Here is a 22,026-nt window from a genome sequence, read left to right as displayed (position 1 = left end):
TGTCTTCCTCAATTTCTTTCAGAAGTGTTCTATAGTTTTTAGGGTATAGATCCTTTACCTCTTTGGTTAGGTTTATTCCTAGGTATCTTATGCTTTTGGGTGCAATTGTAAATGGGATTGACTCCTTAATTTCTCTTTCTTCAGTCTCATTGTTAGTGTATAGGAATGCCATTGATTTCTGGGCATTGATTTTGTATCCTGCCACGCTACCAAATTGCTGTATGAGTTCTAGCAATCTTGGGGTGGAGGCTTTTGGGTTTTCTATGTAGAGTATCATGTCATCGGCGAAGAGGGAGAGTTTGACTTCTTCTTTGCCAATTTGAATGCCTTTAATGTCTTTTTGTTGTCTGATTGCTGAGGCTAGGACTTCCAATACTATGTTGAATAGCAGTGGTGAGAGTGGACATCCCTGTCTTGTTCCTGATCTTAGGGGAAAGGCTCCCAGTGCTTCCCCATTGAGAATGATATTTGCTGTGGGCTTTTCGTAGATGGCTTTTAAGATATCGAGGAAGGTTCCCTCTATCCCTACACTCTGAAGAGTTTTAATCAGGAATGGATGCTGTATTTTGTCAAATGCTTTCTCTGCATCTAATGAGAGGATCATATGGTTCTTGGTTTTTCTCTTGCTGATATGATGAATCACATTGATTGTTTTACGAGTGTTGAACCAGCCTTGCATCCCGGGGATAAATCCTACTTGGTCATGGTGAATAATTTTCTTAATGTGTTGTTGGATCCTATTGGCTAGTATCTTGTTGAGAATTTTTGCATCCATGTTCATCAGGGATATTGGTCTGTAATTCTCCTTTTTGGTGGGGTCTTTGTCTGGTTTTGGAATTAAGGTGATGCTGGCCTCATAGAATGAGTTTGGAAGTACTCCATCTCTTTCTATCTTTCCAAACAGCTTTAGTAGAATAGGTATGATTTCTTCTTTAAACGTTTGATAGAATTCCCCTGGGAAGCCATCTGGCCCTGGACTCTTGTGTCTTGGGAGGTTTTTGATGACTGCTTCAATTTCCTCCCTGGTTATTGGCCTGTTCAGGTTTTCTATTTCTTCCTGCTCCAGTTTTGGTAGTTTGTGGCTTTCCAGGAATGCGTCCATTTCTTCTAGATTGCCTAATTTATTGGCGTAGAGCTGTTCATAATATGTTTTTAAAATCGTTTGTATTTCCTTGGTGTTGGTAGTGATCTCTCCTTTCTCATTCATGATTTTATTAATTTGTGTCTTCTCTCTCTTCTTTTTAATAAGGTTGGCTAATGGTTTATCTATCTTATTAATTCTTTCAAAGAACCAACTCCTGGTTCTATTGATCTGTTCCACAGTTCTTCTGGTCTCAATTTCGTTGAGTTCTGCTCGAATTTTAATTAACTCTCTTCTTCTGCTGGGCGTCGGGTCAATTTGCTGCTTCTTCTCTAGCTCCTTTATGTGTAAGGTTAGCTTTTGTATTTGAGTTCTTTCCAGTTTTTGAATGGATGCTTGTATTGCGATGTATTTCCCCCTCAGGACTGCTTTTGCTGCATCCCAAAGATTTTGAACAGTTGTATCTTCATTCTCATTAGTTTCCATGAATCTTTTTAATTCTTCCTTAATTTCCTGGTTGACCCTTTTATCTTTTAGCAGGATGGTCCTTAACCTCCACGTGTTTGAGGTCCTTCCAAACTTCTTCTTGTGATTGAGTTCTAATTTCAAGGCGTTATGGTCTGAGAATATGCAGGGGACGATCCCAATCTTTTGGTATCGGTTCAAACCCGATTTGTGACCCAGTATGTGGTCTATTCTGGAAAAAGTTCCATGTGCACTTGAGAAGAATGTGTATTCAGTTGAGTTTGGATGTAAAGTTCTGTAGATATCTGTGAAATCTATCTGGTCCAGTGTATCATTTAAAGCTCTCGTTTCTTTGGAGATGTTGTGTTTAGAAGACCTATCAAGGGTAGAGAGAGCTAGATTGAAGTCACCAAGTATAAGTGTATTATTATCTAAGTATTTCTTCACTTTGGTTAATAATTCGTTTAAGTATTTGGCAGCTCCCACATTCGGGGCATATATATTGAGGATTGTTAAGTCCTCTTGTTGGATAGATCCTTTAAGTATGATATAGTGTCCCTCTTCGTCTCTCACTACTGTCTTCGGAGTGAATTTTAGTTTATCTGATATAAGGATGGCTACCCCTGCTTTCTTTTGAGAACCATTTGAATGGTAAATGGTTCTCCAACCTTTTATTTTCAGGTTGTAGGTGTCCTTCTGTCTAAAATGAGTCTCTTGTAGACAGCAAATAGATGGGTTCTGCTTTTTTATCCAGTCTGAAACCCTGCGCCTTTTGATGGGGTCATTAAGCCCGTTCACGTTCAGAGTTACTATTGACAGATATGAGTTTAGTGTCATCATGATATCTATTTAGTCCTTGTTTTTGTGGATTGTTCCACTGAACTTCTTCTTAAAGGGGAATTTTAAGAGTCCCCCTTAAAATTTCTTGCAGAGCTGGTTTGGAGGTCACATATTCTTTCAGTTCCTGCCTGTCTCGGAAGCTCTTTATCTCTCCTTCCATTTTGAATGAGAGCCTTGCTGGATAAAGTATTCTTGGTTGCATGTTCTTCTCATTTAGGACCCTGAATATATCCTGCCAGCCCTTTCTGGCCTGCCACGTCTCTGTGGAGAGGTCTGCTGTTACCCTAATATTCCTCCCCATGAAAGTCAGGGACTTCTTGTCTCTTGCTGCTTTAAGGATCTTCTCTTTATCTTTGGAATTTGCAAGCTTCACTATTAGATGTCGAGGTGTTGAACGGTTTTTATTGATTTTAGGGGGGGATCTCTCTATTTCCTGGATCTGAATGCCTGTTTCCCTTCCCAGATTGGGAAAGTTTTCAGCTAGGATTTGTTCAAATACATATTCTGGCCCTCTGTCCCTTTCGGCGCCCTCGGGAACCCCAATTAAACGTAGATTTTTCTTCCTTAGAGTGTCATTTATTTCCCTTAATCTGTCTTCATGGTTCTTTAATTGTTTATCTCTTTTTTCCTCAGTTTCCCTCTTTGCCATTAACTTGTCTTCTATGTCACTCACTCGTTCTTCCACCTCGTTAACCCTCGTCGTTAGGACTTCTAGTTTGGATTGCATCTCATTCAGTTGATTTTTAATTTCTGCCTGATTGGATCTAAATTCTGCAGTCATGAAGTCTCGTGAGTCCTTAATGCTTTTTTCTAGAGCCACCAGTAGCTGTATAATAGTGCTTCTGAATTGGCTTTCTGACATTGAATTGTAATCCAGATTTTGTAGCTCTGTGGGAGAGAGGGCTGTTTCTGATTCTTTCTTTTGAGGTGAGGTTTTCCTTCTAGTCATTTTGCTCAGTGCAGAGTGGCCAAAAACAAGTTGTATTGGGAGAATGAGAGAAAGAGAGAGAAGGAAAGAAAAGAGAAAAAGAAAAAAGAAAAAGAAAAGAAAAAGGAAAGAAGAGAAGAAAAAGGGAAAGAAAAAGAAAGAAAGGTGAAAAAAAAGGGGGTGGGGGAAGCAATCAGAAATCAAAAAGAAAAGAAAAAAGAAAAGAAAAAAAAAAACACGGGGGAGTATTTCTGTAGAGTTTAAGTCCCTTGTCTTCCCCTGGAACTGGTCCGTCCAGCTGGTCTTCTGGGGGAGGGGCCTGTTGCGCTGATTTTCAGGTGTTAGCACTTGGGGGAGCTGCTCTGCCCCTGCCTGCTGCAGGGCTCAGCGGGGGTTGTTTACCCCGTGGGGCCCAGGAGGATCAGCCGCAGTTGCTATGGCAACTCTGGAAGCCTGGATTCAGCCTCCGCAGGAACTACGAGAGCCCCGTCTCCGTCTGCAGGGCCTGGAGGCTCCGGGCGGGGCCGCTGATCTGCTCAGCTCGGGGCAGGAGCGTCCTTGCTGTCCTGGGCCCTCCCGGCCTCTGCCTGTCCCGGGGGGAGGCCGGATCCTGGGCTGTGTCCCGGCGCCCTGTGCTCCCGGGCCTGTGTTGTTGGATTCGCGCTCCCGCCCCGCAGCTCCCTCCCTGGAGCCGCTCCCGAGCCCCTCCGAACTGCTCCGGTGCGCGCTGCAGCCCTTAGGGAGCTCGGTGCACTCTCCTGCGCTTGCAGGTGCCTGTTAGTGTCCCCGGGAGCCCGAGGGCATCCCCGCCCTCCTGGGTCCTGCTCCAACTCCCTGCGAGCCCCTTTCCGCCCGCCCGGGAAGGTTGGTGCAGCTCCTGCTCCTCCGGGACGGGGCTCTCCTGTCCTGGGGACACTCGCCCCGGCCTCAGCCCGGCTCCTCCGGGGCCCCTCCCCCTCGGAGGCCTTTTGTTTCTTTATTTCTTTTCCCCGTCTTCCTACCTTGATAGAAGCGTGAACTCCTCTCACTGTAGCATTCCAGCTGGTCTCTCTTTAAATCTCAGGCCGAATTCGTAGATTTTCAGGATGGTTTGAAGGTTATCTAGGTAATTTGTTGGGGACAGGTGATTTGGGGACCCTACTCCTCCGCCATCTTGCCCCTCCTCCCTAAAATAAAATTTAAAAAACAAAGAAAGGTACTTCCTCATACTAATAAATGGTATTTGCAAAAAAAATTTTAATGGTGAAAATAGAATGCTATACCCCGAGATAAGAAACAAGTCAAGGATGCCCACAACATCATGCTGTTACTAGCCAGTGGGGCATGAAGTAAATAAATAAATAAATAGCAAACATATTGGCACAAAGACCCTATACCTATTCTTCTATGATATGATTGTCTACCCACAAAACCAAGGAATCTACAAAAAAACACTCCTAAACCCATTAAGTGAGCTCAGTAAGGTAAAAGAATAAGCGGTCAACATATAAATATCAATCATTTTTCCATGTACAAAAAATGAACAACTGGAAATCAAAAAGCTTTTTAAAGCCCCCCCAAATGAAAGAAATTATAAGACTTATATATTGAAAACTAAAAATGGTGATTATATCAAACAATTTAATAGAGATATCATGATCAAGGATTTGAAATCTCTCAACATGATAACAATGTTGACTTTCTCCAAAGTGCTATACAGATTTAATGTAATATCAATCAAAATCACAGTAGAACTTTTGTAGACACATAAGAGATAATACGCAAATTTATTTGGAAGAGCCAAACAGCTATAATAGCTAAAACACTTGAAAAAGAATATAGTTGGATGAGCAATTGCACTGCTGGGGATTTACCCCAAAGATACAGATGCAATGAAACACCAGGACACCTGCACCCCGATGTTTCTAGCAGCAATGTCCACAATAGCCAAACTGTGGAAGGAGCCTCGATGTCCATCGAAAGATGAATGGATAAAGATGTGGTTTACGAATACAATGGAATATTACTCAGCCATTAGAAATGACAAATATCCACCATTTGCTTCGACGTAGATGGAACTGGAGGGTATGCTGAGTGAAATAAGCCAATCGGAGAAGGACAAACATATGGTCTCATTCATTTGGGGAATATAGATAATAGTGAAAGGGAATAGAGGGGAAGGGAGAAGAAATGGGTAGGAAATATCAGAAAGGGAGACAGAACATGGAAGACTCCTAGCTCTAGGAAACGAACTAGGGGTGGTAGAAGGGGAGGAGGGCGGGGGGGTGGGGGTGACTGGGTGGCGGGCACTGAGGGGGGGACTTGACAGGATGAGTACTGGGTGTTATTCTGTATGTTGGCAAATTGAACAGCAATAAAAATAAATTTATTATTAAAAAAATAAAGTGTATAGACTGTTACAGGTCATTAGCATATTTGAAGCTTACTAAATGTGCAAAATGTTAATTGCATGGGGCCAATACCATGTAGCCATATTAATAGCCAGATGCTATGATTAAAAAAATAAAAAAATTAAAAAAGAAAAAGAATATAGTTGGATGAATAGCACTTTCATATATTAAACTTACTATAAAGCTATACAAATCAGGGCAGTGTGGATCAATAGCACATAAAAGAAACTCTTGAGTTAATAAGGCCACAGAAATATGACCATTTGATCCTTGACACTGTAAAAAGCAATTCAAAGATGAAAGAACGGTATTTTCAAAAAATGGTTTTAGAACAACTGACCATCTATATGCAAAACAATGAACCTAGATCTACATTTTATAACTTTAAGCAAGTGGACCGCAGATGGACCATAGATCTGAGTATAACATAAAACTACAAAAATTTAGAAGAAAATACAGAATAAATCTTCATGCCTTGGGGTTAGGCACAGAGTTCTAGAAAAGATGGCAAAGGCAGGATCCTTTAAGAAAAATGTGATAAAAAATGTGATAGACTGGATTTCAGTATTAAAAACTTTTGGTCTATAAAAAGCATTGCCAAGAAAATGAAAAGACAAACTACAGAAATAGGAAAAATATTTGCAAAGCACATAGCCAACCAAGGATATATATCCAGAATATATAAAGAACTCTCCAAAATTAAATAACAAAATGAAAAATCATATTTTAAGAATGGACAAAGGGCCTGAACAAATATTTCATCAAAGAGGGTATAAAAATAGGAAATAAGTACATGAAAGATGTTCAACACCATTAGCCATTCATGAAATTCAAATTAAAACCAGGATTATATACAACTACATATCTATTAGAATGGTTAGAATGTTAAGAAGGGATGCCTGTGTTGCTCAGTTGGTTAACCATCTAACTCTTGATTTCAGCTCAGATCATGATCTCAGGGTCATGTGACTGAGCTACATGTCAAGCTCCACACTGAGTATGGAGTCTGCTTGAGATTCTCTCCCTCTCCATCTGCCCCTCTCCCTGCTTTTGCTCTCTCACCCTTAAAAAAATGTTAAAAAGGGATCCCTGGGTGGCGCAGCGGTTTGGCGCCTGCCTTTGGCTCAGGGCGTGATCCTGGAGACCCGGAATCGAATCCCATATCGGGCTCCCGGTGCATGGAGCCTGCTTCTCCCTCTGCCTATGTCTCTGCCTCTCTCTCTCTCTCTCTCTGTGACTATCATAAATAAATAAATTAAAAAAAATAAAACCATAAAAAAATGTTAAAAAATATTACAATACCAAATTCTGGCAAGGATATGGAGCAATTGGAATTCTCGGCCATATAGATGGCTGGTGGGGGGTGCAAAATGGTACAGTCACTCTAGAAAGAAGTTTGGAAGTTACTTATAAACACTTATAATATAGTCCAGTAATCTCATTCTGAGAGAAATGAAAAATTATATTTATACACAAAAAACTCTACCTGAAATTCAGAACAGCTTTATTCATACTCATACTGTAAACAACCCAAATATCCTTTAATTGATGTACTATATTACATCTAAATATGAAGTACGGGTGTTATTCTATATGTTGGCAAATTGAACACCAATAAAAAATGAATTTATTAAAAAAATAAACATGAAGTACTACTTAGCAATTAAAAGAAACATACTACTAATCATACATTAGTATGGATATATCTCAAAGGCATTATGCTCTGTGTCAGTAGCTAATTTTTTAAGGTTACATAATATAGGATTCCATTTACGATGGTATTCTCAATAAGACATTAGTGATTAAGGATAGACCAGTGATTACCAGGGTGGGGATAGGGATGACTTACAAAGGAGTAGCACGAGGGAGTGTTTTGGGGTGATGAAACTACTCTGTGGTGCTAGTCGAATGCGTTAAATTTCATATATCTATATATCAAAAGAAAAAAATAAATTTACTGTATAGTTTAAAAATATTTTTGACTCACCACAGAGTAGAAAAATAGGTGTTCTGAGATTGTCAAGTCATTAAACAACAAGTCTTGCTGTGGGCAGAAGCCCAGATTTTTTCGAATCTCCATTATGTTCTTTGAGATGTCAAATCCATGAATATAGACCTCTTCTCTGGTAGGAGGGTAACGACCTACAAGTAATCAGAAGACATAAAAGAAGCTGAGCTTTGGTGAGAGAGCATGATAAGATAATGCAAATTACTATCTTAAATCCAGCCTGCTTATGGATTACTCAAAAGAATTAGCACTATCTCCTACAGTATACTTATCTTGATGAGCACTGAGTAATATATGGAATTGCTAAGTCACTATATGGTACAGCTGAAACTGATATAACACTGTATGTTAACTACACTGGAATTAAGATTAAAAAAGGAGTGCCCTGGGGCATCTGGGTGGCTCAGTGGTTGAGCGTCTGCCTTTGGCTCAGGTCATGATCCCAGGGGTCCTGAGCTTGCTTCTCCATCTGCCTATGTCTCTGCCTCTGTGTCTCTCGTGAATGAATGAATGAATGAATGAACAAACAAGTATCTAATAAAAATAAAAAAGGAATACACTTTTTGTGATGAGCACCGAGTGATTATAGAGTTGCTGAATTATTATTACCTAGAAAAACTGTCTTTCAAAAATGAAGGATCGACCAGGCAAACAAAAGTTGAGAGAGTTCATTAGTAAGAGAACTCCATTAACAAGAGATGTTAGAGTTCTTCAAGGTGAAACATAAGGATGCTAAATGGTAACATGAAAGCATATTAAAGTATATAACTCATGGCAAAGGTAAATATATAGACAAATACAGAATAATGTAATACTTTGGTGAGTATATAATACATGTAATAGTAGTGAGTAAATCACTCTTAATTTTAGTATAAAATTAAAAGACAAAAGTATTAAAATATAAGTATAAAAATGTTGATCAATATACAACATAAAAAGATGTAAATTGTGACATTAATATAAAATGTGTTTATGTGGAAAAAATAATATTATAGAGTTCTATTTTTTTTTTTTTTATAAATTAATTTTTATTGGTGTTCAATTTACCAACATACAGAATAACACCCAGTGCTCATCCCGTCAAGTGTACCCCTCAGTGCCCGTCACCCATTCACCCCCACCCCCCACCCTCCTCCCCCTCCACCACCCCTAGTTCATTTCCCAGAGTTAGAAGTCTTTATGTTCTGTCTCCCTTTCTGATATTTCTCACACATTTCTTCTCCCTTCCCTTATATTCCCTTTCACTATTATTCATATTCCCCAAATGAATGAGAACATACACTGTTTGTCCTTCTCCGGTTACTGTGGCCAAGTTCAAAAAGGGTGTTGCCTGAGTTCTTCTCTGGGATTTTGATGGAATCTTGTCTCACATTTAGATCTTTCATCCATTTTGAGTTTATCTTTGTGTATGGTGCATGAGAGTGGTCCAGTTTCATTCTTCTGCATGTGGATGTCCAATTTTCCCAGCACCATTTATTGAAGAGAATGTCTTTCTTCTAGTGGATCGTCTTTCCTCCTTTATTGTATATTAGTTGAGCATAAAGTTCAGGGTCCACTTCTGGGTTCTCTGTTCTGTTCCATTGATCTATGTGTCTGTTTTTGTGCCAGTACCACACTGTCTTGATGAACACAGCTTTGTAGTACAACCTGAAATCTGGCATTGTGATGCCCCCAGATATGGTTTTCTTTTTTTAAAATTCCCCTGGCTGTTTGGGGTCTTTTCTGATTCCACACAAATCTTAAAATAATTTGTTCTAAGTCTCTGAAGAAAGTCCATGGTATTTTGATAGGGATTGCATTATATGTGTAAATTGCCCTGGGTAACATTGACATTTTCACAATATTAATTCTGCCAATCCATGAGCATGGAATATTTTTCCATCTCTTTGTGTCTTCCTCAATTTCTTTCAGAAGTGTTCTGTAGTTTTTAGGGTATATTTTGAGAACCATTTGAATGGTAAATGGTTCTCCAACCTTTTATTTTCAGGTTGTAGGTGTCCTTCTGTCTAAAATGAGTCTCTTGTAGACAGCAAATAGATGGGTCCTGTTTTTTTATCCAGTCTGAAACTCTGCGCCTTTTGATGGGGTCATTAAGCCCATTCATGTTCAGAGTTACTTGAACTTCTTCTTAAAGGGGAGTTTTAAGAGTCCCCCTTAAAATTTCTTGCAGAGCTGGTTTGGAGGTCACATATTCTTTCAGTTCCTGCCTGTCTTGGAAGCTCTTTATCTCTCCTTCCATTTTGAATGAGAGCCTTGCTGGATAAAGTATTCTTGGTTGCATGTTCTTCTCATTTAGGACCCTGAATATATCCTGCCAGCCCTTTCTGGCCTGCCAGGTCTCTGTGGAGAGGTCTGCTGTTACCCTAATATTCCTCCCCATGAAAGTCAGGGACTTCTTGTCTCTTGCTGCCTTAAGGATCTTCTCTTTATCTTTGGAATTTGCAAGCTTCACTATTAGATGTCGAGGTGTTGAACGGTTTTTATTGATTTTAGGGGGGGATCTCTCTATTTCCTGGATCTGAATGCCTGTTTCCCTTCCCAGATTGGGAAAGTTTTCAGCTAGGATTTGTTCAAATACATATTCTGGCCCTCTGTCCCTTTCGGCGCCCTCGGGAACCCCAATTAAACGTAGGTTTTTCTTCCTCAGAGTGTCGTTCATTTGCCTTAATCTGTCTTCATGGTTCTTTGTTTATCTCTTTTTTCCTCAGTTTCCCTCTTTGCCATTAACTTGTCTTCTATGTCACTCACTCGTTCTTCCACCTCGTTAACCCTCGTCGTTAGGACTTCTAGTTTGGATTGCATCTCATTCAATTGATTTTTAATTTCTGCCTGATTGGATCTAAATTCTGCAGTCATGAAGTCTCGTGAGGCCTTAATGCTTTTTTCTAGAGCCACCAGTAGCTGTATAATGGTGCTTCTGAATTGGCTTTCTGACATTGAAGTGTAATCCAGATTTTGTAACTCTGTGGGAAAGAGGGCTGTTTCTGATTCTTTCTTTTGAGGTGAGGTTTTCCTTCTAGTCATTTTGCTCAGTGCAGAGTGGCCAAAAACAAGTTGTATTGGAACACGGGGGAGTATCACAGGTCCGTCTAGCTGGTCTTCTGGGGGAGGGGCCTGCTGTGCTGGTTTTCAGGTGTTAGCACTTGGGGGAGCTGCTCTGCCCCTGCCTGCTGCAGGGCTCAGCGGGGGTTGTTTACCCCGTGGGACCCAGGGAGGAACAGCAGCAGTTGCTATGGCAACTCTGGAAGCCTGGATTCAGCCTCCGCAGGAACTACGGGGCTCGGGCTCTCGGCTCTCCGTCCGCAGGGCCTGGAGGCTCCGGGGCGGGGCCGCTGATGTGCTCAGCTCGGGGCAGGAGCGTCCTCGCTGTCCTGGGCCCTCCCGGCCTCTGCCTGTCCCGGGGGAGGCCGGATCCTGGGCTGTGTCCCGGCGCCCTGTGCTCCGGGGCCTGCGCTGGTGGATTCGCGCTCCTGCCCCGCAGCCCCCTCCGCGGAGCCGCCGCCCGAGCCCCTCCGAGCTGCTCCGGTCGGTCCCGCCGTGCGCGCTGCAGCCCTTAGGGAGCTCGGAGCACTCTCCTGCGCTCGCAGGTGTCTGTTAGTGTCCCCGGGAGCCTGAGGGCATCCCCGCTCTCCTGGGTCCTGCTCTAACTCCCTGCGAGCCCCTTTCCGCCCGCCCGGGAAGGTTGGTGCAGCTCCTGCTCCTCCGGGACGGGGCTCTCCTGTCCTGGGGACACTCGCCCCGGCCTCAGCCCGGCTCCTCGCGGGCCCCTCCCCCTCGGAGGCCTTTTGTTCCTTTATTTCTTTTTCCCCGTCTTCCTACCTTGATAGAAGCGCGAACTCTTCTCACTGTAGCGTTCCAGCTGGTCTCTCTTTACATCTCAGGCCGAATTCGTAAATTTTCAGGATGGTTTGAAGGTTATCTAGGTAATTTGGTGGGGACAGGTGACTCGGGGACCCTGCTCTTCCGCCATCTTGCCCCTCCCTCCTAGAGTTCTATTTTTAATTGAAGGTCATTGTTTTCAGTTTAAATAGAATATTATAACTATAAAATATTTTATATAAGTTCCACAAGGTAAACATAAAGGAAATACTTACATAATAAACACAAAAGACAAAGAAAAGTGAATCAAAGCCTGTAAACATATATAATATATATAACATATATACTATATGTAATATGAATATATGATATATAAATATTTTACATATATATTTAAAAAAGAAAAGTAGATGGCAAAAGAAGTGCAAGAAAGACAATTTTCAAAATGACAGCGGTAGGCCCTTCTCTATCAATGACTTTAAATGAAAAGACCTAAAAAAAAATAGAGTGGCTGAATGTATTAACTAATAATACCTAACTATACGTTCTTTACAAGGAACTTTAGATTTAAGGACACAAAGAGGCAGAACGTGAAGGCATGAAAAAAAGATATTCAATGTAAATGGTAACCAAAGAGAGCAGGGGTGGCTATACTTCCATCAGACAAAATAGACTTTAAATATCTCATGAGAGAGAGAGAAAATTATTATATAATGATTATATCATATAACAAAAAATTAAAGTTACAGAAAGATATAACAATTATAAATATATGTGCCCAACATCAGAGTACCTGCCTACATATATAAAGCAAACCTTAGCAGAACTACAGGGAAGAATACATAACAATATTATATTACATGGAGACTTCAATATCACATTTTCAATAATGGATAGAACATCTAGACAGATTATCAACAACAAAACAGCAGAACTGAACAATACTTGAGACAAAATGGACCTAATAAGTATTCCACCTAGCAGCAGAAAATATACATTCTTTTCAAGTGCACATATATATAGGATATATCATGTTAGGTCACAAAGTTAAGTCATCATAAATTTAAGATTGAAATGATATTAAGTATCTTTTCAAACCACAATGGAAGGAAACTAAAAAGCAAAAGAAGGACAATTTAAAAACTCATAAATGTGGAAATTAAAGATCACATTCCTGATAAACTAATGGTTTGAAGAAGGAAGAAAAAGGGGAATTAGAAAATATTTTGAGGAGCACCTGAGTGGCTCAGTCAGTTAAGCATCTGCCTTTGGCTCAGCTCGTGATCCCAGGGTCCTGGGATTGAGCCCCCTGTGGGGCTCTATGCTCAGCAGGAAGCCTGCTTCTCCCTTTCCCTCTGCTCCTTCCCCTATTTGTGCTTTCTCTCTCTCTGTCAAATAGATAAATAAAACATTAATTAAAAATCTTTGTGTATGGTGTAAGAGAATGGTCTAGTTTCATTCTGCACATGGCTCTCCAATTTTCCCAGCACCATTTATTGAAGAGATTGTCCTTTTTCCAGTGGATAGTCTTTCCTGTTTGTTGACTATTAGTTGACTAGAGAGTTGAGAGCCCATTTCTGGGTTCTCTATTCTGTTCACCATACACAAAGATAAATTCAAAATGGATGAAATATCTAAATGTGAGACAAGAATCCATCAAAATCCTAGAGGAGAACACAGGCAACACCCTTTTTGAACTTGGCCACAGCAACTTCTTGCAAGATACATCTGTGAAGGCAAGGGAAACAAAAGCAAAAATTAACTACTGGGACTTAAGATAAAAAGCTTCTGCACAGCAAAAGAAACAGTCAACAAAACTAAAAGACAGCCTACAGAATGGGAGAAGATATTTGCAAATGACATATCAGACAAAGGGCTAGTATCCAAGGTCTATAAAGAACTTATTCAACTCAACACCCAAGAAACAAACAATCCAATCATGAAATGGGCAAAAGACATGAACAGAAATTTCACCAAAGAAGACATACACATGGCCAAGAAGCACATGAGAAAATGCTCTGCATCACTTGCCATCAGGGAAATACAAACCAAAACCACAATGAGATGCTACCTCACATGGGTGAGAATGGTGAAAATTAACAAGATAGGAAACAACAAATGTTGGAGAGGATGTGGAGAAAGGGGAACCCTCTTGCACTGTTGGTAGGAATGTGAACTGGTACAGCCGCTCTGGAAAACTGTGTGGAGGTTCCTCAAAGAGTTAGAAACAGAGCTACCCTTTGACCCAGCAATTGCACTGCTGGGGATTTACCCCAAAGATACAGATGCAGTGAAAGACTGAGACACCTGCACCCAATGTTTATAGCAGCAATGTCCAACTGTGGAAGGAGACTCGATGTCCATCGACAGAGGAATGGATAAAGAAGATGTGGTCTATATATACAATGGAATATTACTCAGCCATTAGAAACGACAAATACCCACCATTTGCTTCGACGTGGATGGAACTGGAGGGTATTATGCTGAGTGAAGTAAGTCAATCGGAGGAGGACAATCATATGGTTTCACTCATACGAGGAATACAAAAAATAGCGAAAGGGATTATAAGGGAAAGGAGAGAAAATGAGTGGAAAAAGTCAGAGAGGGTGACAAAACATGAGACTCCTAACTCTGGGAAATGAACAAGGGGTAGTGGAAAGGAGGTGGGCGGGGGTAACTTGGTGACAGGCACTGACGGGGGCACTTGATGGGATGGGCACTGGGTGTTATACTATATGTTGGCAAATCTAACTCCAATAAAAATATATATAAAAAAATTTAAAAAATATTTGGGACAAATGAAAATGAAAATGAGACTAGAAAAATAGAGATTAAAAAAGGAATAGAAAAAAAATCACTGAAAGTAAGGTTGGTTTTCAAAGACATATATAATTGACAAACCTAAACTAGAATAAAAAAAGTGAGAAGAGTCAAAGTCAGAAAAGATATTACAACTGATGTCACAAAAATAAAAAAGTTCATAAGAAACTACTCTGAACAATTACATGCTAACAAATTGGATAAAATTGCATGTTTCTAGGAATTTACTCATTTCTTCTAGGTTATGAAATTTTCTAATATACAGTTGTTCACAGTATTTTCTTATGACCCCTTTGTTTCTGTGGCATAGGCTGTAACAGTCCAGCTCTCATTTTTATTTTAATTATTTGAATTTTTTCAATTTTGTTGATATTTTTAAAAACCAACTCCTAAGTCTTATTTTTCCATTCTCTACTTTATCTTCACTGTAATCTTTATTATATTCTTCCTCCCACTATCTTTGGGTTTAGTTTGTTAGTCATTTTCTAGTTTCTTAAAGTATACCGTTGTTAATAATATTAGAGTTTTCTTTTTTAATGTGAGTGTTCACAATGATAGAATTCTACCTTTGCACTGCTTTTTAAAGTTTGTATGTTTTTTTAAAAAAGATGTTATTTATTTATTTATTCATGAGATACACACAGAGAGAGGCAGAGACATAGGCAAAGGGAGAAGCAAGCTCCTTGTGGGGAGCCTGATGCGAGACTCGATCCCAGGACCCTGGGATCATGCCCTGAGCTGAAGGCAATGCTCAACCATTGAGCCACCCAGGTGTCCCAAGATTTGTATGTATGTTTCCATTTTAAATTTTCTCAAGATACTTTCTAATTTGTGATTCCTCCTTTGACACATTGGTTACTTAAGGGTGTGTTGTTTAATTTCCACATATTTGTGCATTTTCCAGTTTTCCTTCTCTTTTTGACTTCTAGTTTCATTCTATTGTAACTTGGAAAGGATACTTTCTATAATTTCATTCTTTTAAAACTTGTTAAGGTTTGTTTTTTGAACAAACATGATCTCTCCTGGAGGAGGTACCATGTCTCCTTCTCCTTCTTCTTCTTCTTCCTCCTCTTCCTCCTCCTCCTTCTTCTTCTTTCTTCTTCTTAAAGATTTTATTTATTTATTCATGAGAGACACACACAGAGAGAGAGGGAGGCAGAGACACAGGCAGAGGGAGAAGCAGGCTCCATGCAGGGAGCCTAACGTGGTACTCGATCCAGGGACTCCAGGATCACACCCCAGGCTGAAGGCGGTGCTAAACTGCTGAGCCACCCAGGGATCCCCTTTACCATGTCTTCTTAAGAATGCAAATTCTGCTGTTATTGAGTTTAGTACATGTCTGTCAGGTCCAATTGTTGTTAAAGATCTCTATTTCCTTAAAGAGTTTTTGTCAAGTTGTATCCATTATTCAAAGTGGAGTATTAAAGTCTCCTACTATTATTGTGCTACTGTCTATTTCTCTATTTATCCAATATTTCTCTATTTATCCAATATTTGCTTCATTTTTAAGAACTCTGATATTTGGTAAATATACATTTATACTTTTATATTTGCCTGTTGAGTTGATATCTTTTTTTTTTTTTTGAGTCACACAGCTTTTATTTGAAGTAGAAAAACTTGCTTGGGCAAAATAATTCTTGAGATGACACAGCAGAATTTACAAATTGGGAGAATCTAGAAACACTATACATACTTTTTGCACCTTGCTACAAGACCAAAGCAAAGTCATGCTAAAAAATGAAAAAAAAAAAAAAAGGTCATTTGATTAGAAATGTTTTTCTGATTATACTGATTCCATTTTAATATGTAAACTATTTTGATGTAGTGTTAGGATGTTAATAAAATGTAAATTGCTTTTATCCTGACCTTCTGTATTTGAGTTCTTTCCAGTTTTTGAATGGATGCTTGTATTGCGATGTATTTCCCCCTCAGGACTGCTTTTGCTGCATCCCAAAGATTTTGAACAGTTGTATCTTCATTCTCATTAGTTTCCATGAATCTTTTTAATTCTTCCTTAATTTCCTGGTTGACCCTTTTATCTTTTAGCAGGATGGTCCTTAACCTCCACGTGTTTGAGGTCCTTCCAAACTTCTTCTTGTGATTGAGTTCTAATTTCAAGGCGTTATGGTCTGAGAATATGCAGGGGACGATCCCAATCTTTTGGTATCGGTTCAGACCCGATTTGTGACCCAGTATGTGGTCTATTCTGGAGAAAGTTCCATGTGCACTTGAGAAGAATGTGTATTCAGTTGAGTTTGGATGTAAAATTCTGTAGATATCTGTGAAATCTATCTGGTCCAGTGTATCATTTAAAGCTCTCGTTTCTTTGGAGATGTTGTGCTTAGAAGACCTATCGAAGGTAGAAAGAGCTAGATTGAAGTCACCAAGTATAAGTGTATTATTTTCTAAGTATTTCTTCACTTTGGTTAATAATTCGTTTAAGTATTTGGCAGCTCCCACATTCGGGGCATATATATTGAGGATTGTTAAGTCCTCTTGCTGGATAGATCCTTCAAGTATGATATAGTGTCCCTCTTCGTCTCTCACTACTGTCTTCGGGGTAAATTTTAGTTTATCTGATATAAGGATGGCTACCCCTGCTTTCTTTTGAGAACCATTTGAATGGTAAATGGTTCTCCAACCTTTTATTTTCAGGTTGTAGGTGTCCTTCTGTCTAAAATGAGTCTCTTGTAGACAGCAAATAGATGGGTCCTGCTTTTTTATCCAGTCTGAAACCCTGCGCCTTTTGATGGGGTCATTAAGCCCGTTCACGTTCAGAGTTACTATTGACAGATATGAGTTTAGTGTCATCATGATATCTATTTAGTCCTTGTTTTTGTGGATTGTTCCACTGAACTTCTTCTTAAAGGGGAATTTTAAGAGTCCCCGTTAAAATTTCTTGCAGAGCTGGTTTGGAGGTCACATATTCTTTCAGTTCCTGCCTGTCTCGGAAGCTCTTTATCTCTCCTTCCATTTTGAATGAGAGCCTTGCTGGATAAAGTATTCTTGGTTGCATGTTCTTCTCATTTAGGACCCTGAATATATCCTGCCAGCCCTTTCTGGCCTGCCACGTCTCTGTGGAGAGGTCTGCTGTTACCCTAATATTCCTCCCCATGAAAGTCAGGGACTTCTTGTCTCTTGCTGCTTTAAGGATCTTCTCTTTATCTTTGGAATTTGCAAGCTTCACTATTAGATGTCGAGGTGTTGAACGGTTTTTATTGATTTTAGGGGGGGATCTCTCTATTTCCTGGATCTGAATGCCTGTTTCCCTTCCCAGATTGGGAAAGTTTTCAGCTAGGATTTGTTCAAATACATATTCTGGCCCTCTGGCCCTTTCGGCGCCCTCGGGAACCCCAATTAAACGTAGGTTTTTCTTCCTTAGACTGTCATTTATTTGCCTTAATCTGTCTTCATGGTCCCTTAATTGATTGTCTCTTTTTTCCTCAGTTTCCCTCTTTGCCATTAGCTTGTCTTCTATGTCACTCACTCGTTCTTCCACCTCGTTAACCCTCGTCGTTAGGACTTCTAGTTTGGATTGCATCTCATTCAATTGATTTTTAATTTCTGCCTGATTGGATCTAAATTCTGCAGTCATGAAGTCTCGTGAGTCCTTAATGCTTTTTTCTAGAGCCACCAGTAGCTGTAGAATAGTGCTTCTGAATTGGCTTTCTGACACTGAATTGTAATCCAGATCTTGTAACTCTGTGGGAGAGAGAGCTGTTTCTGATTCTTTCTTTTGAGGTGAGGTTTTCCTTCTAGTCATTTTGCTCAGTGCAGAGTGGCCAAAAACAAGTTGTATTGGGAAAAGGAGAGAAAGAGAGAGAAGAAAAGGAATGAGAAAAAAGAAAAAGAAAAGAAAAAGGAAAAAAAGAGAAGAAAAAGAGAAAGAAAAAGAAAGAAAGGTGAAAAAAAAGGGTGGGGTGGGGGAAGCAATCAGAAATCAAAAAGAAAAGAAAAAAGAAAAAAAAAAAACAAAAAACACGGGGGAGTATCTTCTGAATCTGTAGACTTTAAGTCCCTTGACTTCCCCTGGAACTGGTCCGTCCAGCTGGTCTTCTGGGGGAGGGGCCTGTTGCGCTGATTTTCAGGTGTTAGCACTTGGGGGAGCTGCTCTGCCCCTGCCTGCTGCAGGGCTCAGCGGGGGTTGTTTACCCCGTGGGGCCCCAGGAGGAACAGCCACAGTTGCTATGGCAACTCTGGAAGCCTGGATTCAGCCTCGCAGGAACTACGGGGCTCTCCGTGCAGGGCCTGGAGGCTCCGGGGCGGGGCCGCTGATCTGCTCAGCTCGGGGCAGGAGCGTCCTCGCTGTCCTGGGCTCTCCCGGCCTCTGCCTGTCCCGGGGGAGGCCGGATCCTGGGCTGTGTCCCGGCGCCCTGTGCTCCGGGGCCTGCGCTGTTGGATTTGCGCTCCCGCCCCGCAGCTCCCTCCGTGGAGCCGCTCCCGAGTCCCTCTGAGCTGCTCCGGGTCCCGCCGTGCGCGCTGCAGCCCTTAGGGAGCTCGGCGCACTCTCCTGCGCGCGCAGGTGTCTGTTAGTGTCCCAGGGAGCCCGAGGGCATCCCCGCCCTCCTGGGTCCTGCTCCAACTCCCTGCGGGCCCCTTTCCGCCCGGGAAGGTTGGTGCAGCTCCTGCTTCTCCGGGACGGGGCTCTCCTGTCCTGGGGACACTCGCCCCGGCCTCAGCCCGGCTCCTCGCGGGGCCCCTCCCCCTCGGAGGCCTTTTGTTTCTTTATTTCTTTTTCCCCGTCTTCCTACCTGGATAGAAGCGCGAACTCTTCTCACTGTAGCATTCCAGCTGTTCTCTCTTTAAATCTCACGCCAAATTCGTAGATTTTCAGGATGATTTGAAGGTTATCTAGGTAATTTGTTGGGGACAGGCGATTTGGGGACCCTCCTCTTCGGCCATCTTGCCCCTCCGAGTTGATATCTTTTTTCCCCTTTGCAATAGTGTTTGATTTGGTAAGTCATTTAGGCTCTCTTCGCTTTTCTTCACGCTTTTAAAAAAGATTTATTTATTTGATAGAGAGAGAGTGTGCACACAAGGGGAGGTGCAGAGGGAGAATCAGACTGACTCCCCACTGAGCTGGGAGCCTGATGTGGGGCTCAGTCCCAGGACCCTGGGATCATGACCTGAGCTGAAGGCAGACATTTAACTGAGCCACCCAGGTGCACTGGCTTTTCTTCATTCTTTTTTCTTTTCACTCTTATAACTTCATAATTGCAAATAACCTATCTTCAAGTTTGCTAATTCATTTTCCTGTCTGATCAGCTCTGCTGTTGAAACCCTCTAATACAATTTTTCAAGTTAGTTATTATATTTTTCATATCCAGAATTTGTTTGGGTTTTTAAAAAATTACTTCTACCTCTGTTAGTATTTTTTTTCTGTTAGTATATTAATGATTCATCATTTTCCTCTTTTTTGTTTTATATGCGTTCCCTTTTAAATCACTGAACATCTTAAAATGACTTTTTGTCAGGTAATTCAGAGATTTGTTTTTCTTAAGGGCCACATTCTAGGGCTTTATTTTGTTCTTTTTTTTTTTAATTTTATAAATTAATTTTTATTGGTGTTCAATTTACCAACATACAGAATAACACCCAGTGCTCATCCAGTCAAGTGTACCCCTCAGTGCCCGTCACCCATTCACCCCCACCCCCGCCCTCCTCCCCCTCCACCACCCCTAGTTCATTTCCCAGAGTTAGAAGTCTTTATGTTCTGTCTCCCTTTCTGATATTTCTCACACATTTCTTCTCCCTTCCCTTATATTCCCTTTCACTATTATTCATATTCCCCAAATGAATGAGAACATACACTGTCCTTCTCCGGTTACTGTGGCCAAGTTCAAAAAGGGTGTTGCCTGAGTTCTCCTCTGGGATTTTGATGGAATCTTGTCTCACATTTAGATCTTTCATCTATTTTGAGTTTATCTTTGTGTATGGTGCAAGAGAGTGGTCCAGTTTCATTCTTCTGCATGTGGATGTCCAATTTTCCCAGCACCATTTATTGAAGAGAGTGTCTTTCTTCCAGGGGATCGTCTTTCCTCCTTTATCATATATTAGTTGACCATAAAGTTCAGGGTCCACTTCTGGGTTCTCTGTTCTGTTCCATTGATCTATATGTCTGTTTTTGTGCCAGTGCCACACTGTCTTGATGACCACAGCTTTGTAGTACAACCTGAAATCTGGCATTGTGATGCCCCCAGATATGGTTTTCTTTTTTAAAATTCCCCTGGCTGTTTGGGGTCTTTTCTGATTCCACACAAATCTTAAAATAATTTGTTCTAAGTCTCTGAAGAAAGTCCATGGTATTTTGATAGGGATTGCATTATACGTGTAAATTGCCCTGGGTAACATTGACATTTTCACAATATTAATTCTGCCAATCCATGAGCATGGAATATTTTTCCATCTCTTTGTGTCTTCCTCAATTTCTTTCAGAAGTGTTCTATAGTTTTTAGGGTATATTTTGAGAACCATTTGAATGGTAAATGGTTCTCCAACCTTTTATTTTCAGGTTGTAAGTGTCCTTCTGTCTAAAATGAGTCTCTTGTAGACAGCAAATAGATGGGTCCTGCTTTTTTATCCAGTCTGAAACCCTGCGCCTTTTGATGGGGTCATTAAGCCCATTCACGTTCAGAGTTACTATTGACAGATATGAGTTTAGTGTCATCATGATATCTATTTAGTCCTTGTTTTTGTGGATTGTTCCACTGAACTTCTTCTTAAAGGGGAGTTTTAAGAGTCCCCCTTAAAATTTCTTGCAGAGCTGGTTTGGAGGTCACATATTCTTTCAGTTCCTGCCTGTCTTGGAAGCTCTTTATCTCTCCTTCCATTTTGAATGAGAGCCTTGCTGGATAGAGTATTCTTGGTTGCATGTTCTTCTCATTTAGGACCCTGAATATATCCTGCCAGCCCTTTCTGGCCTGCCACGTCTCTGTGGAGAGGTCTGCTGTTACCCTAATATTCCTCCCCATGAAAGTCAGGGACTTCTTGTCTCTTGCTGCTTTAAGGATCTTCTCTTTATCTTTGGAATTTGCAAGCTTCACTATTAGATGTCGAGGTGTTGAACGGTTTTTATTGATTTTAGGGGGGGATCTCTCTATTTCCTGGATCTGAATGCCTGTTTCCCTTCCCAGATTGGGAAAGTTTTCAGCTAGGATTTGTTCAAATACATATTCTGGCCCTCTGGCCCTTTCGGCGCCCTCGGGAACCCCAATTAAACGTAGGTTTTTCTTCCTTAGACTGTCATTTATTTGCCTTAATCTGTCTTCATGGTCCCTTAATTGTTTATCTCTTTTTTCCTCAGTTTCCCTCTTTGCCATTAACTTGTCTTCTATGTCACTCACTCGTTCTTCCACCTCGTTAACCCTCGTCGTTAGGACTTCTAGTTTGGATTGCATCTCATTCAATTGATTTTTAATTTCTGCCTGATTGGATCTAAATTCTGCAGTCATGAAGTCTCGTGAGTCCTTAATGCTTTTTTCTAGAGCCACCAGTAGCTGTAGAATAGTGCTTCTGAATTGGCTTTCTGACATTGAAGTGTAATCCAGATTTTGTAACCCTGTGCGAGAGAGGGCTGTTTCTGATTCTTTCTTTTGAGGTGAGGTTTTCCTTCTAGTCATTTTGCTCAGTGCAGAGTGGCCAGAAACAAGTTGTATTGGAACACGGGGGAGTATCA

General features: G+C 40.9%; 1 protein-coding gene across 1 annotated transcript in view; it reads right to left on the bottom strand.

Annotated features, from left to right (window-relative positions):
- The window catches only part of LOC129519856 (phospholipid-transporting ATPase ABCA3-like), a 202,114-nt gene that overhangs the window by 129,634 nt on the left and 50,454 nt on the right, over positions 1 to 22,026 (bottom strand). Inside the window, 1 exon segment of the mRNA XM_055340688.1 lies at positions 7,692 to 7,846. Coding sequence (XP_055196663.1) covers positions 7,692 to 7,846 — 155 coding nt within the window.

This window comes from Nyctereutes procyonoides, unplaced genomic scaffold, assembly GCF_905146905.1.
Source record: "Nyctereutes procyonoides isolate TBG_1078 unplaced genomic scaffold, NYPRO_anot_genome, whole genome shotgun sequence".
NCBI lineage: Eukaryota > Metazoa > Chordata > Mammalia > Carnivora > Canidae > Nyctereutes > Nyctereutes procyonoides.
This window is presented reverse-complemented; position numbering and strand designations above follow the sequence as displayed.